The sequence below is a fragment of the Poecilia latipinna genome, unplaced genomic scaffold, assembly GCF_001443285.1.
Source record: "Poecilia latipinna isolate Pla-1442-1.1 unplaced genomic scaffold, P_latipinna-1.0 Scaffold3159, whole genome shotgun sequence".
Lineage (NCBI taxonomy): Eukaryota > Metazoa > Chordata > Actinopteri > Cyprinodontiformes > Poeciliidae > Poecilia > Poecilia latipinna.
The window spans coordinates 1-21346 of record NW_015115775.1 but is presented as its reverse complement, the minus strand read 5'-3'; the positions used below and the strand labels follow the sequence as shown (position 1 = coordinate 21346).

Below are 21346 nucleotides of genomic sequence, written 5' to 3'. Positions count from 1 at the left end.
GCAGCAGCTGCAGCCTTATTAGAGCAGCGTCTTGGTTGTCATAGTGATTGATGAGCCTGCACTAATGAGCCAACAGGAAGTGATTCATGGCGTGACCTCACAGGCGACCTCCAAGGCAGATGGAGACCGGACCGAATCAGACCGGACCGGGCTGAACCAGAACCCTTCATGACCTGCTGACAGTTGTCCAATCGGATCAGAGGTTCTGAAGTTCTGATGCGACCCAACAAATCGGCGCATCGGATCAAGAGTGGACTCCAGCCTGGTCCGGGCTGCAGTTTGGTTCTGGTTCTGTTTGTAGACTCTGTGTTTGTCTCAGGTCCGGTCTGGAACAGGAAGTGATGCGTGTCTCTGTGTCCCTGCAGGAAGTGCCCCTGATGACGAAGGCTCCTCCTCCTCCTCAGGTCTCCTCATCTCAGCAGGTGGGTGGTTACCGCGGCAACACGTGATGTCATTACGGCGAACATTTTGGTTCCTCTGACCCGGTCTGCTGGTTCTGGACTCCGACTGGTTTTGTTTACCGGAACATCAGGTTGTCTCTAAAGCTGCTGCAACTGGATCAACCAGAACCGACCCAGACTGACCAGAACAGAACCGGAGCTGTTCACCTGGCTGCCAAGTTCTGACTGACCAGAACCTTTAAGCTCAGCTTCCTGGTTCTGATCCAGAGTTTGTTTTCAAGTTTTTGGCCCCAGATGAGGGAATCCGACCAGAACCAGAACCAGCAGCTGGTTTCCAGATCTTCTCTCCGTCAGACCATGTGACCTGCAGCCTGGTTCTGATTGGCTGCTGGGCCATCAGATGCAGCTGGTTCTGATCCAGACAGATGACTTTAATAAAGCTCAATTAACCGAGGGCTTGGTGTCCCTCCTGGGCCGCCGTAGTTCCTCAGCAGCAGCAGAGCGACCAACGGAGCTGCTTGATTGGACGTTCCCGTTTCCTCCCCAATTACTGAGCGTCACCTTTAACCCCCAACACACACCCTCCCCCACATCAACACCGCACCTCAACGAGCCGTTCACGCTCCGCAGAGCCCCGACACACACACGCACACACATAGGAACACACACACACACACACACATAGGAACACACTCAGAGGAACACACTCAGGAGAACACACATGCACAGAAACACACACTCCACAGCCTCTTCACTCGTCCTTCAGCCTTTGTTTCCCCCAAATACCTGACACACACTCAGACCACACCCACCCATCCCATAACATCCGGTTAAAACTTAATGTAACATGTCATTTATAATTATAAGATAATTTACTGTAACATCATGATATAATTTAATATAACATAATAGAATGTAATTCTAATTTTATGCACAGAAATTTTCCCATTTTGAGAAAATAAAGGATTTTTTTTCTTCTTCGCCGTTTCTGGTTCTGGTCCAGTTGGTGGGTAGTGGGCCAGTTCTGCAAGGATCCGGACCCAGTTGCAGCTGGACTCCTGTAGGTGGCGCCAGCAGGCTGAAAGTGCTGATTTCAGATGGGAAATGCATGCATCAGTAGATTGTTTCCAACACATATCAAAGTATCGCAGTAGAAACTGTTGATGAAAACAGGAAACTGAACTGTTTTTCTGAAAAAGAGTCACTGCGCTAAAGGGGAGAAACATTTATGGAATAAGTTCTGACGTAGTGAACGCCACCATCCACTGGAGGCTCTGTGCCTTACCAGAGGCACCAAACACGGAGGAGGACTCTCTGGTGGCCATGCTAGCTAGCCACCAGCTAGCCACCTCTACTTCCTGTTTATTACATCTGATGAAGTTTTGCTTGCCTGGCTGATTCTCTCCAAACCTGTTGATGGAAACATGGTAATTCGCATTTTATCTTTTACGTTTTAAAAGTTTGCATGACAGTTGGAAACAGTTGCCAGAGGACACTAGCGCAGTTAAATGGTACGTCACCATGACAACTTGGGCCCGGATTGGGCATGGTCTCCATGAACGAAGCTGATTGGCTGTTGATGATGATGCTGATTGGCTGTTCCGGGAACCAATCATGTGACTGAAGTCATGTTACTTGTTTCAGTTGCAGTGCTGAAGGAGATTCTCCACCTGCAGAAACAAAGATGGCCGACAGAGACGCTACATTGAGTCCAGAGCTCATCGTGGAGTTGGGGTGGGGAGGCAGCTGCGTGTATGTGTGTGTGTGTGCGTGGCCCCAACTCTCTGCAGACTGAATTTAAATGCGACGTTTCGGCCACTAATGCAGAAATCTGCAATCGCCTCATGGACGCCAGCTGCTGCGTCCTCAGCTGTCCTGCTGTGTCTGTGACTGAGACGCTCCAGGCCCAAACCCAGTTCTGGTTCTGATCCGGAACAGGATCAGGACTCTGGGTCAGGGTGGTTGGGACCCTGTGTATGTGTGTGTGAGAGAGAGAGTGTGATAAATATTGCATGAGGCTCCTGATGCGATGTGGACAAACACTCCCAGCTGAGCTCACACACACACACACACACACACACACACACACACACACACACACACGATTTACCGGCAGTGTGTGTGACAGATAAGATGACTAAACACACACACACTCTCTTCACGTCACATTAAACATTCGGCAGTTACCGTGACAACCTGAACACTTACCTGCTGGGACCTGTCAGATGTGAACCAATCAGATGGCAGAACCGACTGGAGCCAGACGGGGGAACGGAACCAGAACCAGGACAGATGTTCAGGTGAGGGGGTGGAGCCTGAACAGAACCTCAGAACCCAGGTTCAGTCAGACAGACAGAACCAGCAGAACCATGAGCAGGTTCTGAATTTCTGCATGAGTTGGACCTGGTTCTAATTGGTTTAGACTGGTTCTACTGGATCAGAACTGGTTCTACTGGTTTTACTGGTTGGAGCAGCTGGACCAGTCCGAGGGTGTGGTCGCTGATCTCCCCCCTCTCCTTTTAAATAATAATGAGTTGGCCCCGCCCCTCGCCGCTAAGCCCCGCCCCCTCTGCCTCCCAGAACAATGACAGCTGCTCGCACGCCCTCTCCCTCTCTCTCTCGGTCTCAGTCTGTTGTTGGAATGAAAACTCGTCAGAGGTGAGTCTCTCTCTCTGTGTGTGAATGTCTCTCGCTCTGATTGATCGGACTGACAACCGCCTCGTTAACGAGCTTCTGAGGTAATTAGTGACTCTGTGGGCTTTTAATCTGAAAGGTTGTGGAGCATCCAGCCAGCCTGTTAGAGAGGAAGAACAGAACCAGGGATGTTCCTGTTGGACCTCTCTGTGCTTCAGTTTGTGCCATGTGGAACTGCTTTTATTTTGAAAGGTCAGCTTCAGCTCTCAGTGTTCTGCTGGTTCTGGTGGTTCTTTGGTTCTGCTGCAGAGACGAAGCAGAAGCAGCAACAGGAAGTTGTCATGCTGGTCTCCAGGAAGTGTTTCCTGGAGGAAACCGAGACGCTGTCTAGGTGTAAAGTTGATGACTTACTCGACTTACTTGATTAGTCTGGACTGGGACCTGATCCGGTCCAGGACCGGGTTCTGACAGCAGCAGAACTTCCTGGTTCTGTTCAGCTTTTTTTTACAAACATCGGAACGAGTTTACTGAGCAGAACGTCTTTGTTTCAGTTCAGGGGGAAAACGACAGAGAATGTTTCTGTTGTTTTGTGGTTGTCATGGTGACGGGTTAAACAAAGTAAAAACATTTTCATAAAAGTTACAAAGTGGAGCTGGATCTAACCAGGACTTGGACTAGGACCTGGACCGGTTCCTCCGCTCCTTCAGGGCTGACAGTACAGAGTTCTGGTCCACATGGTTCTGGTTCTGGATGGAGTCCAGAGTTCTCTGTGTTTTATGGTCTGATAATCTTCCTCGGTTCTGAGCCTCTTCCTCCACCGGGTCGGTTCTGGTTCTTCTCCAGTAGGAGAACCTTGATGTAGTGGAACCAACAGGACCTCCAGAACGTTTCTACGCTCGTGTTGCTGCTGGTGTGGGCGGGGCTTATGGTTAAACGGCAGGTGTGGGCGGGGCTTATGGTTAAACCGCAGGTGTGGGTGCGGGTTTGAAGGCTCCTCCTCTTGCTCTCGTTAACGTTCTGCAGACAGAGAACCAGAATCGTTCTCAGGATTCTCCTCTGGTCCATCTTCAAAATTTTGGACCCAGATCTTGGACCTGGTTCTGGGATTAGCGCCGTTTTGTGGTTTTGCTGCAGCATTTCCCTTCGACTCCTTGCTGTGTTTGTTGCCATGACAACCACTCGAGAAGCATCATGGGATGGGATGCGGGTGCAGCAGCAGAACAGGTTCAGGTGAGCTTCTGAGCGGTCAGAGGTCAAACTCCTGGAGACACCTAGGGCCTGCAGGGGGCGCCAGAGGCTCCAGGGAAACGGGGAAACTGTGCCGGAGCCGGGTGATGAAAGACGAGGCGGCGCAGATCACACACACACACACACACACAAAGAGAGAGACACAGTCAGAGTGATGGAATCAGCATCAATGTTATTAACGACCATCAACCTTTCTGCTCTGATCACACTCTGACTGTGTGTGTTTCTCTCTGTGTGTGTGTGTGTGCGTTTGTGTGTGTGTGTGTGTGTGTGTGTAGTATCAAAGTCTTGTAGTTATTAATATTTCATGTCTGCAGTGATCAGTATTCAGTCTGTGGAGCTTCAGAGCCGCAGCAGCTGCAGAGAACTGAACTGAACCAGGGAGGTTCTGGTCCTGTTGGTCCAGAACCAGAACACTCCTCCACAAAATCCAGGGACCGGTTCTGTTCCTCTTTAAGAACCGTCTGACTGAGTCCAGCTCCAGAGGTTCTGAGGTTCCACATCAGCATGAAAGTTTCTATCAGGAGATCTGGTTCTGACCCAGTTCTGACCTGGTGAGTCCAGAACAGGAGCTAGAAAACGGGTCGGTCTGGTTAGAATCACCAGTCTCTGCAGGAAATGGACCGGACCAGAACCTTCAGCCTCTCTGAGAGGTTCTGGTGTTTATCCTGCCGGGTCCTGAGGTCCAATCCAGAAACACTCGATGGTTCCTAGTTCAAACCAGAACCAGAACCTGAGCCCAGCAGGTGGGACCGCAGTCTGATCCAACTGGAACCTTTTATCCGGTTCGCTCCAGAACCGCCCTCCCTGCCCAACCGGGTCGTCTTCAGACGGCTCATTGTGCTCCTGCTGGAGCGATCGGCGTCACCACGGCAACAAATTAACTTCCTGTTGGGACCCTGATGACGGCGCCGCGTCGATCTGAAGACATTTAGAAAAACGACTTTTCCTTCTGTGACGGAAATCCTGCTGAGCGTTAACGTGTTTATATCAAACAGCCAGAACACACACACACACACACACACACACAGAGAAACACACACACACACACACACAGAGACACAGAGAAACACACACACACACACAGAGACACACACACACACACACAGAGACACAGAGACGTGTGTGAAACAACAAAGATGAAGACAAAGAAAACAAAACTTGTGGGTGGAGAACTGATGGAGTATTGATATGTTATTGATAGATTACTGTATGGTGAATGTTTTGCCTCCTCACTGCTTGAACTGGACCTGTTGCTGGGATTTGGGTCGTTCTGATCCAGAACCAGAGGGAACTGGATCAGAACCCCCTGGTTCTGGATCTTCTCTGGTTCCTCCAGCAGCTCAGACCATCACACCACCACCACTGTGTAGCTAGTTTCAGTCCGGGTTGAACCAGACCAGAACCCTCCATAGCGGTCCACTGCTGCTTCCTCAGAACCTTGTCTTGGCAGTCGTCCTGACGGGTCTTTGAGTTCTTTTGGGTCAGCAGTGGTTCTGCTATAACTGTTATAACTCGGATACTACAGCAAGTTTTTGCCCATTTGGAACACAAATAAATCTGAATCTGTGTTCCATGGAAGCCATTTCTGGTTGAGTGGTTCTGGTTCTGGTCCAGGTGTGTATCAGTTTACCCAGGCTGATCATTTATCTGAAATAATTTTTAATAACCCAGTCGCTGTGTTTCCATTGGCCGCATAAATGCACAATTTGACATTTGAAAATGAATTTGCTAAATGGAAAATACACCGATCCTTTTAGCTGGGTCGGGTTCTGAGGTTCTGCAGAGATCTAGTCGGTTATGGTTTGAAGCCAGTTCCAGGGGGAAAACGACCCACAACTGATCCAGAACCGGTTCCGGAGCAGGTCCAGAACCGGTTCTGGATCAGCAGCAGCAGCAGCGGAGCGGCTCTGACTGAAAGTAGGACGAGAAGCAGCGCAGAGGGAGGGAGCGCCGCGAGGGAAGGACAGGAAATGAACAAAGAAAATGAAGAGCAGAGGAACACACTCCGCAGCAGCTCCACGGCCTGCGCGCGCACGCGTGTGTCTGTGTGGGTGTGTGTGTGTGTGAGAGTTTGTGCTTCTGCTCTTTGAAGACAGAGTGAGCGAGTCGGCAGAAAACCACAGAGATAATATGTGGGTGGAGGTGGAGGTGCGTGTGAGTGTGTGTGTGTGTGTGTGTGTGTGTGCCTGCCTGAGGTGAAGCAGCCTGTAATCATCACCTCTCTGTGATGAAAGCAGCCGTCGCTCATTAGCATACAGGGGGGGCTGAAACAAAAGCTGAGTTTAGAACAAACTGCTGCGATTAGCAGAGTAAACCGCTTTGCTGCAGCATCCAGCGTTACCATGGCAACCAGAAGCACCTGGAGCTGCAGTTCCTCTGGGTCTCTGCTGCTGGTTCTGGTTCCACCACTTCCAGAGGTTCTCGATGGTTCCCTGGGTTTGGTTCTGGTTATATCCGGGTTGGGCTGTCTGGAGGTTCTGGACTGGTTCTGGTTCTGTTGCAGGTTCCAGTTCTGCAAAAGAGAAAAGATGATTGAACATTCTGGAGGAACTTTAGGATGCAGCTTCTGGTTCTGAAGGAAAGTCTGTTTGGACCTGTTTGCAGTTGGACTCCAGGCTCAGTTACTGTCGGGTCAGGAACCGGCAGAGAACCCACCTGGGATTACAACCAGCAACATTCGTCCCAGAGAACTGGGTCTGTTCTCCTGAGAAGCTGGAGGATCAGAACCGGGTTCCCTCAGGTGTCTCAGGTTCCCTCAAGTGTCTCAGGTTCCCTCAGGTGTCTCCAGGTTCCCTCAGGTGTCTCAGGTTCCCTCAGGTGTCTCAGGTTCCCTCAAGGGTCTCAGGTTCCCTCAGGTGTCTCAGGTTCCCTCAAGTGTCTCAGGTGTCTCCAGGTTCCCTCAGGTGTCTCCAGGTTCCCTCAAGTGTCTCAGGTTCCCTCAAGTGTCTCAGGTTCCCTCAGGTGTCTCCAGGTTCCCTCAAGTGTCTCAGGTGTCTCCAGGTTCCCTCAAGTGTCTCAGGTTCCCTCAGGTGTCTCCAGGTTCCCTCAAGTGTCTCAGGTTCCCTCAGGTATCTCAGGTTCCCTCAGGTCTCTTCAGGTTCCCTCAGGTGTCTCCAGGTTCCCTCAGGTATCTCAGGTTCCCTCAGGTGTCTCAGGTTCCCTCAGGCGTCTCCAGGTGCGTTTAGAATGTTGCAGCCTTCCAGATTTTTGCCTCTCTGGGTTTTTAGAAGAGAAAGTCCAGCTTCCTTTCTCTTCCTCCTTTTTGCCCTCCTCTTCCTCCTCCGCCTTCCTCCTCTTCCTCTCGTTCCTCCGTTTGTTTCCCTTCATGAATTATGGATGACTGTGAATCTGCAGGATTTCCATGGAAATGTGGAAAATATGTGAGTTTTTCCTCGAGGTTCTGATGATCCAGTTAGACCCACCAGAACCGGGACAGCAGCTGCAGCCGCTCCAACCGGGTCAGAGTTTCTACTGACCCCCAAACATTTCCGCTGCTGTTTCCCAACACCTTGAGTGGCGCCACCTACAGGGTGAAACCCAGATCCAGGTTCTGGTCCCAGTCGGAACTTTGCAGCTGGTTCTGATCCGGTTAACGGTTCTAGTTCTGGAGGAACACTGGAACCAGTTTCATCCAGTTTAGCGCCTGGCTCTGAGTCCCATAACATCCCTGTTTGAAGCGTTGCTGTGGAAACAGGGGCGGTTGCCATGGCGACGAGGCTGCAGTCAGACGGAGAAGCGAGTGAAGGAGCCGCAGGGCTCAGCCTCACCTGCTCAGGTGGATCTCCTCATGTCCTATCAGAGGCGTGAAACATCGCTGCGGCATCACGGTTCTGATCGGGTTCTGGTTGGGTTCTAACTGGGTTCTGGACGAGCTCTGGTCAGGTTCTGCAGAGACGCTCAGACTCTGTGGGCTGAACCGGTCCGGCTTCAGAACAGAACTGCTGGTTTAACAGCCAGAACCAGAATACAGACTAATCTGCAGGAGGGATCAGAATCAGAACCAGTTTGGATCCGTATGGTCAGCTGGTTCAGTGATCGGATAAGTTGAAGAAAACTCCGGTTACTGGTTGTCACTGACATGGTTCTGATGGTTCTGTTGGGTCAGAAATTCAGTCCTGGTTCCTGAGGCTTGGTCTCGGCCTGCTGATGGCTCCGTCTTGTTTCTAAGGTAACCACGGTGTCCTTAAAGCAACACTAACGCTGTGAAAGATTGACTCCGCCCCCAAAGACACTGAGAACGAACCGACATTTGAACAACAGATGATGATGATGATGGGAGATTTTTCTGCCATAACTGGAGAGCACACACTGTCCGTCTGAAAGCAGGACTTCATGTTTTCCTTCTCAAAACTTGTGATGCTTGAACTCAAAACTTCTGCTCTCAAATATTCACTCTGCTCTCTCAAACCTTTCTGCTCGCACTCAAAACTCGTCTCTCTGCTCGGATCAAATCTCCACTTGCAAACCTCTCTGCTGGCTTACGAATCATTTTCTGCTTGCACTTGGAACAGAAAAGTACCGTCACCTGGCAACCTCTCAGCCAGTAGAATGCAAATGTTGTCCGGGTGCGTTTATTTCCTTCTAGTGGGTGAGCCAGCGCTCTCTCCCTCCCCAGTAGCTAATAGCCGCTTTCGCTGGTCACTCAGGACAGACAGGCTGCAGTCCGGCTGCAGAGCACAACCTCTCAGCTATTGGCTGGTGAAGGTACTTTTCTGTACCAAGCGTGAGCACAAAATGCTTTGCAAGCGAGCAGAGACAAGTTTTGAGCGCGAGGAGAAAGGTTTGAGAGAGCAGAATGAATATTTAAAGAGAGCAGAAGTTTGGAGTTAAAGCATTACAAGTTTAAGCATGAAGTCCTGCTTTCAGACCGACAGTGTGTGCTCTCCAGTTATGGCAGAAAAATGACCCCATAGATGACGTCCAGCCTTCCTCATGGTGTCTCCTGTTCTCACCTGTTGCAGGTAAAGAGGAGCTGCCATGTTGGCCTCCTCCATTTCTTCCTCAGTCCTCCTCTTCCTCCTCCTCCTCCTCCTCCTCCCTCCTGCCTACCCTGCAGACGCCTCCATGCAATGGGTGAAGCTGGAGGGCTCCCCCCTCTCCCACCTGCTGCTGGACCCGAGGGCGGGGCAGCTGTTTGTTGGCGGAGTCGACCACCTGTATCAGCTGACCTCTGACCTGGAGGTGATGTCACATGTTAAAACCGGCCCTCTCCTGGACTCTCCGGACTGCCTCCCACCAATCGTTGCTCAGGACTGCCCCTCGGCCACGCCCACTCACAACCATAACAAGCTGCTGCTTCTGGAGGCGGGGGCGGAGCCAGGGCCGGGGGCGGAGCCAGGGCCGGGGGCGGAGCCAGGAAGCCTGATTGTCTGTGGTTCACTGTTCCAAGGAACCTGTGAGAAGCGGTGAGTCCCAGTCTGGTTCTGGTCCTGGTTCTGGTTCCACTCTGGTCAGAATGAGCAGTTGAGTGTCCAGATCAGTGTGTTGACCTCTGACCCCAGCCTGGTCTCATGTCTCTGCAGGAGTCTGTCCAACATCTCTCAGCTCATCTATCGGACCTCCAACCCCGTTGACACTCAGTATGTCGCTGCCAATGACCCTCGGATTTCCACCGTCGCCGTGGTGATAACCACCCGGAGCAAACAGGAAGCGGGCATGCCCGGTGGCGAGCTGCGCCTCCTGATGGTCGGTCGAGGCTACACCAGCCGGGGTCCTGGGGACATCCCACCAATCACAACGCGGCGCCTGCACCCGGTGGCTCCGCCCCGCAGAGCCTTCTCCCAGGAGGAGGAGCTCGGAAAACTCGTCGTGGGAAGTTACTCTGAATACAACAACCACTTTGTGAAGGCTGTCGCCCATGGCGACCACGTCTACTTCCTGTTCTCACGGCGGGACATGAGGCACACGAAGGAGTACAGGACCTACGCCTCGCGGCTCTGCTCCTCCGACCGCAGCTTCTACTCCTACGTGGAGGTGCCGCTGCTGTGCCGCGGCGGCTACAACCTGGCTCAGGGGGCGTGGCTAGGAGACCTGTCAGGTACACCGGCGCTGTTTGTCGTCATGGCAGCAGGGCAGGCGTCCACGCCCATAGCAACGAGCCGCTCGGCGCTCTGTGTTTATACGATGAAGGACCTGGACGCCACGATGCGGCGGGCGCAGGAAGTGTGCTACACGGAGGGAGGACTTGATAGTAGTGGACAGGAAGAGGCCTACATCGAGTACGCCGTGTCATCCAAGTGTCTGAAACTCCCGAAGGTAAAAGCACCGCTTCCCCTGGTGGTGAGACTTGAAAAATCTTTTATTACAGTCTTCATAAACCTGTTTCCTAAAACCTGTTTCAAAGCTGAAACCAAAAACCGGCAGTGGGGAAACTTATGCTAATAGCAGAGCTAGTTTTTAGTTTAGGGTTAGCTTTTCCTGAATTAGTTTTTCTGGATAAACTCTAAAGCGCTAGTTCGCGGCAGTTTCATGAACTTTCATGTGAATAAAATTCAACGTCTGTGTTGAGGTTTTGGTTATCAACACTTAAGAATTTTCCAAGACATTTATATTCATGCTCTTATTTTGAAGCAGTTCCGTTTCCTCTCCACCCGTTCTATACCCAGGATGCATCTGTTATACAGTGAACAGTTTAAAATCTACCTATGTCCTACATCCTTTCTGACTGAGTGTCAGAAAGCATCAGTTTGGCAAAATCAGCAGAAGAAGTATAAGACTGAAAACACAAGTGAAGCGTCTGTTCCAAAGGATCATGGGAGAAAAGTCTTGTGGTCTTCAGCCAAAGACTAGAGAGAAATCCTCCAACACTAAAATCTGACGCCTCCATCTTGTTTCCATCTGGTGAAGGAAGTTGCTCTCAGTGTCTTCAGAGGTTTTTGTGTCGTTTCCTTCAGTGGTTCTTGGTGCAGCGCCCCCACAGGCCAGGAGGGGAACAGGTTGGTTTGACTCAGAACCACAGCAGCTGGAGGTGGAGCAGATGATGGAGTTCTGGGTCCAGTAGAACCGGGTCGACTGGACCATCAGGAGGGAAACAGCCTAAAGATCATTCAGTCTCCTCCTCCTGGTTCCTCCGTTAGATTGCCCCTCCCATGTTAGCGCCGCCTCTTGGTCCCATGAGCCTGGATCTGTCAGCCCTCCTGCTGCTCTGCTGGGGGCGAAACTGCAGACTGAGGGAAGCTGGTGGCCTGGGGATCATCTGCAGCAGCTGCACGGATCATCAGACAGCTGCAGGCCAATCTGACCCAAATACAGCACAGAGTGTGTGTGTGTGTGTGTGTGTGTGTGTGTGTGTGTGTGTGTGTGTGTGTGCGCACATCAACATGTAAACATCATGTTGTGCCTCTCTCCTGTGAAGGAGTCTCTCTCTGACTACCCCTGTGGGGGGGAACACACCCCCAACCCCATCGCCAGCGCCGTTCCCCTGGGAGTCCCGCCCACCGTCACGCTGAACACCCAGCTGACCTCCGTTACCGCGGCAACAGAGGCTGGACACACCATCGCCTTCCTGGGAGATCGAGACGGACGTCTGCACAAGGTGAACACACACGGGGTGGCGCTGTAGACCCAGAGTCAGCCGATCAGGTGACCCCAGAGGTCATCGTGAGGTTCTTCAGGACTGCAGAACCGTTCCCCCAGGACTGCAGAACCGTTCCCCCAACCGTTCCAGCTGGGGGAACGGTTGGGGGAACGGTTGCAGCTCTTTTGCTGCCTCTGTGGTTCGGTGGGGCCTGGAGGTTAGGCGCTGGGAATCTTCTATACGGTACGGCTGAAATGTCGAGACAGACAGGAGGATGGAACACGATGTTCGTGCGGCTGAAGCACACACACACACACACACACACACACACACACACACACACACACACACACACACACACACACACACACACACCTACAAACACAACCACACACACACACAACCACACACACACCATGCAGGCGGCTTTGTAACCTCCGTGTGTGTGTGTGTGGTTGTGTTTGTAGATGTGTGTGTGTGTGTGGCTGTGTGTGTGTGTGTGTGTGTGTGTGGTTGTGTTTGTAGATGTGTGTGTGTGTGTGTGGTTGTGTTTGTAGGTGTGTGTGTGTGTGTGTGTGTGTGTGGTGAACAGGTGTTTAGCTTGGGGGCGGGCTCTGGGAGCATTCTCAGGCTTAAATTGCTGATTGGTTATTGCTGTCCCAGGTGGATTGTGGGTAATGATGTTGCAGGACGACCCTGAAGGGTGTGTTAATGAGCGCTCGGCTTTGATTCAGCGTGTTAATATTTAATCACACACACACACACACACACACACACACACACTGCTGCTCGGTCTCCATCACTGATTCGTAACAGAAACTCCTGGTGACTCCTCGTTCCCCCGCTCATGCTTCACATCCGGTGGATGTCGTTGTCATGGCAACCTGTATTGTTTAATGAGGTGAGCTCCAAGAACCAAAAGCGGTCCTGGATCTGGAACGAAGGGATCCAGTCGGTCCAGAATCCAGGGGGCTGTGACATCACAGCGCCGCAGGCAGAGAGTGGGACACAGAAAGGACAAGAGAAGAAGAAAGTTTGATCGTTAGATTTTCTGTTCTGGTCAAACTTTGACTTTTTTTTAGATGAATTACTTTCTTTAAAAGTTTTTCCAGGTCACCTGTGAGCAGGTAGACAGTTCTGTTTGGGACTAACGTCTCACCTGTCCTGCAGGTGTTGGTGCGTCCTGATAGGTCTGGCCATCTGTACGGCAGCCTGTTGGTGGACGGGGGCGGAGCCATCTGTGCCGACCTCCTATTGGACGAGAGCCAGCATCACGTTTATGTTTTAACCGACGACCGGGTGAGAGACGCGCGTCAGTCCCGCTGTCCCTCTCCTGTCCCCGTTCCCCTGTCTGTCCAGTCAGGACATCTGCTTCCTGTCTTTGTCTAGGTGTCCAAGGTTCCCGTGTCGTCCTGCGAGAGACAGACAGACTGTCTGTCCTGTCTGTCCATCAGAGACCCGTACTGCGGTTGGTGTGTCCTGGAGGGACGGTAAACCTCTCTCACCTGTCCATCACCTGTACTGTCCTTCAGGGTCCTTTGCAGTCCTCTATCTCCATCTGATGGACATCAGGGGAACTGCAGACATGTGTCCTTTGTCTCTGCGGTGTCCAGGTGTTCCCGTAAACATGAGTGTGAGCGCCACCTGCTGGAGAACCACTGGCTGTGGAGTATTGAACAGACCAATCAGTGTGTCACGGTGCAGAGCCTGCAGCCGGCCAATCAGAGCAGAGATGAGCAGACCCAGGTGAGATGGACCGACTGGGAGCTGATTGAGCCGGATTCTGGTTCTGGTTCTTCACCTCGTCCTCTCTTTGTGTCCTAGGTAACCATGTCAGTCGTCCAGCTGCCTGTCCTCCAGGGGGCGGAGTCTCTGTCCTGCGTCTTCGGGAGCCTGCCACCCCAGCCGGCTGTTGTCATGGGAACAGAACTCACCTGCCAGTCACCTGCGCCGGAGCTCCTCCCCCCCATGCCGCCCGGAAGTGGTGAGCGAAGGTCGCCTGCAGAGAGTTCCCCGATGCTCCGACCTGCTGCTGAATGACCTCTGACCCCACAGATCACATGGTCCTGCCCGTGTCTCTGATGTTTGGTCACGTGACCGTCGCCATGGGAAACATGACCTTCTACGACTGCGGAGCCGTCAGCCGACTGAACCAGAGTTCCCAGTAAGAGTCCAGTAGCTGCCACAGCAGGAGAGGAAGATGATATGATGAAAATGATGATGGTGATGGTGATGATGAAGGAGATGATGATGATGATGATGGGGATGATGAAGGTGTCTCTGTATCTCAGGTGTCTTTCCTGCGTCGGCTCCTTCTGGACCTGTAACTGGTGTCCTCTGGATCAGATCTGCACCCACAACCACAGCTGCCCCAGGAAGCTGGTCCTCAGCCACAACGTGAGACACCTGTCCGTCCACCTGTCTGTCCTCCTGTCCGTCCTCCTATCTGTCCACCTGACTGTCCTCGTCTCTCTCCAGGACCCTCCTGGTCCCGCTTCCTGTCCTCTGGTCTCGTCTCTGAGAGGTTCTTCTTTAGTGCCCATGGGCCTCAGCACCACTATAGTTCTGGAGGGGCGGAACCTGGACGTCTACCAGGTGAGCCCGTTTAAAACCTTCAGGTCCAAACTGATCAGAACCCGCTCAGCCCCACAGCAGATCCGGTCTCTAAGGTCCGGTTCAGGTTCTGTAGGAAATGTCAGGTCCAATCTCCATGGAAACCAGGACACTGATGTGATTGGCTGGTGGTTGATTAACGGAGCGTTGGCTTGTCAGTTAGCTTGCAGATGTTCCTCAGGTGTGTCTCAGGTGTCTGAAGTTTCTTTTTGTCCTGCCCGTCCAGGACGAAGCTCAGTACGTTTGTGTTGTTGAAGTTGAAGACGTGCAGCTGGACCTGACGGCTGCTGTGAGGAAAACTGAGGACAACACACACATCTTCACCTGCAGCCCCCACCAGGTAACACACACACACCTGCAGAGCCTTCCCTCAGTTCAGGTTCCTGAAGCTGCGGTTTGTCCTCAGTTTCAGTATCGCCTCAGCCAGCTGCAGTATTCTGCTGCCATCTACCTGCGCAGAGGACAGAGACGCATTGATGCATCACCTGGACTCAGACGTAAGGAACTCACCTGTTGACCCAGTAGAACCAGAACAGATTTTTACAGGTTTTCAGTCATGATCCCTTTCAGATTATTGGACCTTTAGGTTCTGGTTCCGTCAGTATCGGACCTGACGGATGTTGGTCATTTTCTCTTCAGTCCACCTGTATGACTGCTCAGCCGGCCAATCAGATTGCTCGCAGTGCCGGGCGGTGCCTGAGGAGTACAGCTGTGTGTGGTGTCTTGGAAGCCCCGCCCCCAGATGTGTTTACAGCCAATCATGCTCCGGCTTACCCGCAGACACCTGTCCGACGCCTCAGATCACACAGGTGAGTCCTCCCACCGGGCGTGGGTCCGCAGAAGTCTTGTTGCCATGGAAACGTGTCACCGGTCTGTCTGCAGGTGCATCCTGTGACTGGACCCGTGGAGGGTGGAATCCTGGTAACAATCACAGGATCCAACCTGGGCACCAGGTACCAGGACGTGGTGGGCGGAGTCAAGGTGGCAGACGTCCCATGTGTGGCTCAGCCTGAAGGATACCAGATCTCCACCAGGTAGACTCACCTGACTGGTCCTCAGTTAACACCTGGCTGCTCACTGCTCCACCTGTCTTTACCTGCCTGCTCACCTGTGTTAGGGTCGTGTGTGAGCTGCAGAGCAGTGGGAGTTACCGGGTCGGGAATGTCCAGGTTACCGTGGGAACCACTCCACCTGGCCGATCAACCCAGATGTTCACCTATCAGGTGAGACGGCAGGCCTGCTGAGGTTCTGTTGAGCCGGTTCTGACCTCAGGCCCGCGGACCAAAGTTCTGCTGTTCTGGTCTCTCCCCAGAACCCTAAGCTGACCAGCCTGGTTCCAGATAAAGGCCCGGTTTCTGGAGGAACCAAGCTGACCATCAAAGGCCAACAGCTGCTGACCGGGCAAACCTCGGACCTGACCGCCTTCCTGGACCGGCAACCCTGCTTCATGTGAGTTCTGACCTGGTTCTGCTGGGACTGATGTTACTTCCTGGTTCAGTTTGACACGTCTCCGTTTTTCTGTGTCCTCCCAGTTTGAATGAGGTGACTGATTCCCAGTTTGTGTGCAAGACCAGTTCTAGTAATTGGACCGGACCAGTTCCGGTTTGGGTCTTCTTTGGTAAAGCTAATCGGACCAGTCCTGAGCTTACCTTTCGTTACCTGGACGACCCCGTCATCACCAAAGCTACACCTGCAGAGAGTTTCTACGCGTAAGGACCAATTACTGAGCTTTGTTTGTACAATGTATTACTGTACACTCAAAATAATACACAGCAAAGTGACGGAGTATTATGCTACTGCAAACTGCTATTTTTTATAAAATGCATAACTTTCAAATTGACAGATTGTTGCTCAATGACTGTGTTCATTCTTTGTGTACCATCTTCCATTTAGCAGAGAGGGGAGCTAATATATTAAACATTACATTTATTGTCATTTTTCACTCGGATACAATATGCTAACAGATTTTACAGTCTGTAGTCCTTAAGCATAAATTAGCAGATTTAACTGCAGTAAATCTGACTTTATGTGACATATAAGCATCAACACAAAATATGGATGAACTAACCTGAAATACAGCAGCAGTTAGCTGCTAAGCTAGCATGCTAGCACAGTACAATCAGTCATTTCTCTCAGTCTCAATGTGTTGGGTAAGCTCTCATATACAAACTATCTTAGATAAAACCGAATAAAACATTAATGAATAAGCATTAATGTTTTGTAACACTATGATGTTACAATAAATAAATCATTATTTATTCTGTATTTAATGTTGGTTATGGCTGAACCAACATTTAATACATAAGCAGTTAGCTGCAACTAGCATGCTAGCGCCAGTTTGCTACCATGGTAGATTTGTTATTTCACTCTCAAAAACATCGCTTACATTAAACGGTTTGATGCAGTAACGTTACATGAGAAAAGAAAACTTTATGGGAATTATATCCATGCTGGTGGACTTTAGCAACCCGTAATTAAGTAAAAATAAGACTGAAAGTCTTTACTGCTTCGTGTGTCTGTGCCAACTGGTAAAGCAGGGCAAAAGATGCACCCAACCGTCATAGAAAGCATCGCCACCCTGTGGTGCAACTCGGTAAAACACCTCAGTTCAATAAACCGTCACCACCTTTTAGTTCTGTTAGATTATCAATAAAACAAAACAATGCGATCATATCTTGGTGCGTCACATCTCATTTTATCAATTAAAGTAATTCTGGATTTGTGTTGATGCGTATTAACGACATAATTTTGAAACTTAAAATACTAAAAATGTCTAATTGATCAAAGCTTTCTGTGCCGTTAAATGCCTGGGATCTATGGTCTTAGTTACAGTTTTGCTTCCTAATAAGGAGTTGATTTCCTGTTCTCAGGGGAGGGCGTGTCATCAAGGTGACGGGCAGGAACCTGGACGTGGTGCAGGAGCCGGTGATATCTGTGTGGGTGGAGCCTCTGGAGGTGCAGAGAGTGAAACGGAGAAGGCGATTGGCTCTCCTGACCGCCAGGCAGCACTTGGTCTTTAACGGCACCATGACGACAGTGAGATGAACCAACCAATCAGGGAGGTGCACCCTACCTACATGTTTTCACCTGCTCTCCTGTCTGTGTCTCAGGTGTCTGAGCGCTGCTCTGTCCTGTCGTCCTCTGAGATCACATGTCCGACCCCCGCGGTGCCCCCAGAGGTCAGAGTGAAGGGGGTGTGGTTTCAGCTGGACAACGTCCGGGTCCACTACGACAGCATTGAGGTGCCGTCACCGGCCTGCTCCTCACCGCCGCATCAGACCCTGCTCAGTCTGACGATGTCTCCGTCTGTCTCCGTCTGTCTCTGTCCATCAGGGTAAGAGCTTCACCTATTACCAGAACCCCCAGTTCTTTCCTCTGAACCGAGATGCTCCGGACGCTCCGTACCGCTTCAAACCCGGCGGAGTGATCGCTGTAGAGGTACAGTGACTCTCATTGGCTGGTCCAGCGGATGCAGCATGCGGTCTGATGTGTTGGCGTCCCTCAGGGTCTGGACCTGACCAGAGCCATGTCCAAGGATGAAGTCCGGGCTCGGCTTGGAGATCAAGACTGTGAGGTGAAGACTCTGGACCGAACCCACCTGTACTGCGAACCCCCGGAGAATCAGCCTCTGAGCGTGGACGGCAGCAGCGAGCTGCCCATGCTGAAGGTAACCTGAACCGAGAGAAACACTAAGAACATCCCTGGTCCAGCAGCTTGAAGAACCTCCTTCAGCATGTGCTGGTCTCCTCTGCCCAGACTGGATCAGTCCAGCAGGATCGTTCATGTTGTTAGTCTACCTGTCTGTCTCTCAGGTGTTCATGGGGAAACTGCAGGCGGACCTGGGTCTGGTCCAGTACGACAGCGACTCGTTGCTATCTCCCATCCCGCTGGTGGCTCAGATCAGTCTGGGTGCTGGAGCTGCTGTCATCATCTTGTCGGTGCTGATCGTCATCCTCATGTACAGGTACAACCCGCTGCTGCCGTGTCCCAGATTTCTCCAGAGCCGGTTGATTGGATCCGCTGACCGGCGTTCTGCTTTGTTCTCTACAGGAGGAAGAGTAAACAGGCTCTCCGAGATTATAAGAAGGTTCTGCTGCAGTTGGAAACTCTTGAGATCAACGTGGGAGATCAGTGTCGTAAGGAGTTCACGGGTGAGCAGTGATGGGCACCACTAACTCAAAAGTTAGCTTGACTATTGCTAAAGTGCTATTCATAATATCAGCTCGGCTAAACCGCAATATCAATGTTATGCTATTTAATGGGAGCTAATGCAAAAGCACAAACGTGTGCATCGTTAATTCAAAGGTTTGTTATGCCAACTTAAAAGCAATAACAATAACCAATAAGCAATAGCCAACATGGTATTTAGCAAAAGTTAATGCTAAAGAGCTTAACTGAACCACGTTAATGTGGGTTATTGCTAACTAAAAGGGCACTGCGCTAACTCTAAAGCACTAATAATAAACATTAGTCCCACTAAATCTCGATACCAACATGGTATTTTGCGTAAGCTAACTCAGTTAATTGCGGTAGCATTCTAACACTAGCAATTAATATTAATAGTGCTAAAACTCAATGCAAACATGGTATTTAGCTAAAGTTAAAGTGCTAAATTCAACCATGTTGATACCCATCATCAGTGCTGGGAACCATTAATTAAAAAGTTAGCTGCAGTAGCCTTAAAGCACTTATAAACATTAGTTCTGCTAACGTTAAAGCGCTAAATTCAACAATATTGAAATCCACAGCGTCAATTACGCAATGTGTGTTACAGGATAGAGCGCCCTCATCAGGGTCAGGTCTGTCATTACACACCTACCTGCATGGGTTGCGTTTCAGGAAGCGACTCTTTGGAAACATTCACTCAGTTTCAGTTTTAATGTTGAGTTTTGCTAACTCTGATTTAGCCTAACTGAGCACGTAAGTCAGAAAGGAAGCAAGAGATCAAGAGACTTTAAACTGTTTAATGTACAGTGATGCATTGTGGGTACACACTAATCATCATTTACTACACTACCTTATGAATGGACTAAAGATGGGCTAAACATTTTCAAAGTTAGCAAAGATGCTAAAGTGCTAAGCTAACAGTTAGCGCTGCTGTTAGCAGATTAGCAGAAGTGTGTCCTCTATGGCTACCAGGTTGTGGTCTGCTGACATCCTGAGCATCCCACTGATCGACCTGTTGTTCTTCCCGTCCTGCAGACCTGATGACAGAAATGATGGACCTCAGCAGCGACGTGGGAGGACCGGGTCTTCCTCTGCTCGACTACAAGACCTACGCAGAGAGGATCTTCTTCCCCGGCCAGCAGACGGCGCTGCTGAGCCGGCAGTTGGACCTGCCGGAGTCCAGGAGGCCGACGGTGGAACAGGGCCTCCAGCAGCTCAACAACCTGCTCAACAACAGACTCTTCCTCACCAGGGTGGGTCCTGCTCAGGTGAGGCGGGTCCACGTGAGTGGGCCGCTGGTGCTGACGCTGTGGTTCTGTTCGGCAGTTCATCCACACGCTGGAGGCCCAGCAGGGCTTCTCCCAGCGGGACCGCGGCTACGTGGCCAGTCTGCTCACCATCGCATTGCACGACAAGCTGGAGTACTTCACTGAGGTCATGAAGACGCTGCTGCAGGACCTGGTGCAGCAGTACGTCGCCAAGAACCCCAAACTAATGCTGCGCCGGTAAGGAAAACAAACGCACCTCAGATGCTGCTGAACCAGAACCAGAACACCCGGACTGCTGAGGGTCCAACCAGAACCTGGACTGACCTCTGGCTCCTCTCTCTTTCAGGACGGAGACGGTTGTTGAGAAGATGTTGACCAACTGGATGTCCATCTGCCTCTATTCTTTCCTGAAGGTAGCGGTTTCTGTCCATACCTGTCTCTCCTCACCTGCCCCTTCCCCTGTCTCACCTTCACCTGTCTGTCTGACAGGAAGTGGCCGGGGAGCCGCTCTACATGCTCTACCGGGCCATAAAGTACCAGGTGGACAAGGGTCCGGTGGACGCTGTGACGGGGAAGGCCAAGCGGACGCTCAACGACAGCCATCTGCTGCGAGAGGACATCGATTACTCTGCCATGGTAACCATAGCAACAGGACTACCTCCCGCGCTCAAACCTGGTTTGGCCTGACCTGTCTGTCTCACCTGTTCCTCAGACTCTGAACGTCCTGGTGAAGAACGGAGTCGAGGTTCAGCCGTGTCCCATTAAAGTTCTCGACACCGACACCATCACCCAGGTAGGGACACGTTGGACAGGCCCCTGGTCACCTGTCGCTCTGCTGCTCAACGGCCAGTGTGCTTCTGTGTCCAGGTGAAAGATAAGATCCTGGATCAGGTCTACAGAGGAGCTCCGTTCTCTCAGAGACCAGCAGCTGACAGTCTGGACCTGGGTACGCACTAGTCGTCCTCACCTGTTTCACCTCTCCTCAGTCTGACAGGCAGCCGGTTCTCACTTGTGTACGTTTGTCTGCAGAGTGGCGTTCAGGTCAGGCAGGTCACCTGACTCTGTCAGACGATGATGTCACAGCAGTAGTTCACGGTCGCTGGAAAAGGCTCAACACGCTGCAGCATTACAAGGTGCGAACTGACCCATCAAAGCGAGTCTCCACCTTCCTGTCTCACTGCTGCTCATTTTTACGTCACATTCTCCGTTCCTCAGGTTCCAGATGGTGCCACAGTCGCACTGATCCCTCGATTTCTCAGTTCAGGGGTCAACCAGGTGTTTCAAACCGGAGAAAGTAAGAACCAACATACCTCAGCCACCAGAATCACACAGGAAATCTGTTGACAACCCGAAGCCTTGACCACAACCCAGACTGTTGACCACAACCCAGACTGTTGACCACAACCCAGACCGTTGACCACAACCCAGACTGTTGACCACAACCCAGACCGTTGACCACAACCCAGACTGTTGACCACAACCCAAGCCGTTGACCA

At 51.4% G+C, this 21346-nt stretch overlaps 1 protein-coding gene across 2 annotated transcripts; it reads left to right on the top strand.

The window, feature by feature from the left end:
* Positions 1–326: 326 nt before the first annotated feature.
* Positions 327–21340, top strand: plxnb3 (plexin B3). 2 transcript variants are annotated; one of them, XM_015022979.1, is made up of 32 exons: positions 327–422; positions 9248–9691; positions 9809–10541; positions 11641–11820; positions 12973–13101; positions 13192–13292; positions 13416–13548; positions 13627–13786; positions 13858–13966; positions 14094–14199; positions 14281–14397; positions 14642–14755; positions 14822–14912; positions 15055–15224; positions 15298–15449; positions 15533–15638; positions 15728–15864; positions 15948–16124; positions 17286–17451; positions 17526–17657; positions 17749–17853; positions 17921–18082; positions 18228–18379; positions 18466–18566; positions 19618–19835; positions 19909–20087; positions 20197–20263; positions 20340–20486; positions 20563–20643; positions 20718–20796; positions 20880–20983; positions 21066–21340. In XM_015022979.1, exons 2-32 carry the CDS (start codon positions 9264–9266, stop codon positions 21192–21194), a joined length of 4965 nt encoding a protein of 1654 aa, XP_014878465.1. In that variant the 5' UTR covers positions 327–422; positions 9248–9263; the 3' UTR covers positions 21195–21340. The 2 variants fall into 2 exon arrangements, with proteins under 2 accessions (XP_014878465.1, XP_014878466.1); XM_015022980.1 differs by lacking the exon at positions 327–422 and adding an exon at positions 3038–3059.
* Positions 21341–21346: the final 6 nt, after the last annotated feature.

Bases quoted from the DNA above. Each gene is read 5' to 3' on its own strand.
- plxnb3 (XM_015022979.1), top strand. From the start codon at position 9,264: ATGTTGGCCTCCTCCATTTCTTCCTCAGTCCTCCTCTTCCTCCTCCTC. The intron at 14,398-14,641 runs GTGAGCCCGTTT...CTGCCCGTCCAG, and splicing joins GGAACCTGGACGTCTACCAG to GACGAAGCTCAGTACGTTTG. The intron at 20,984-21,065 runs GTGCGAACTGAC...TCCGTTCCTCAG, and splicing joins ACACGCTGCAGCATTACAAG to GTTCCAGATGGTGCCACAGT.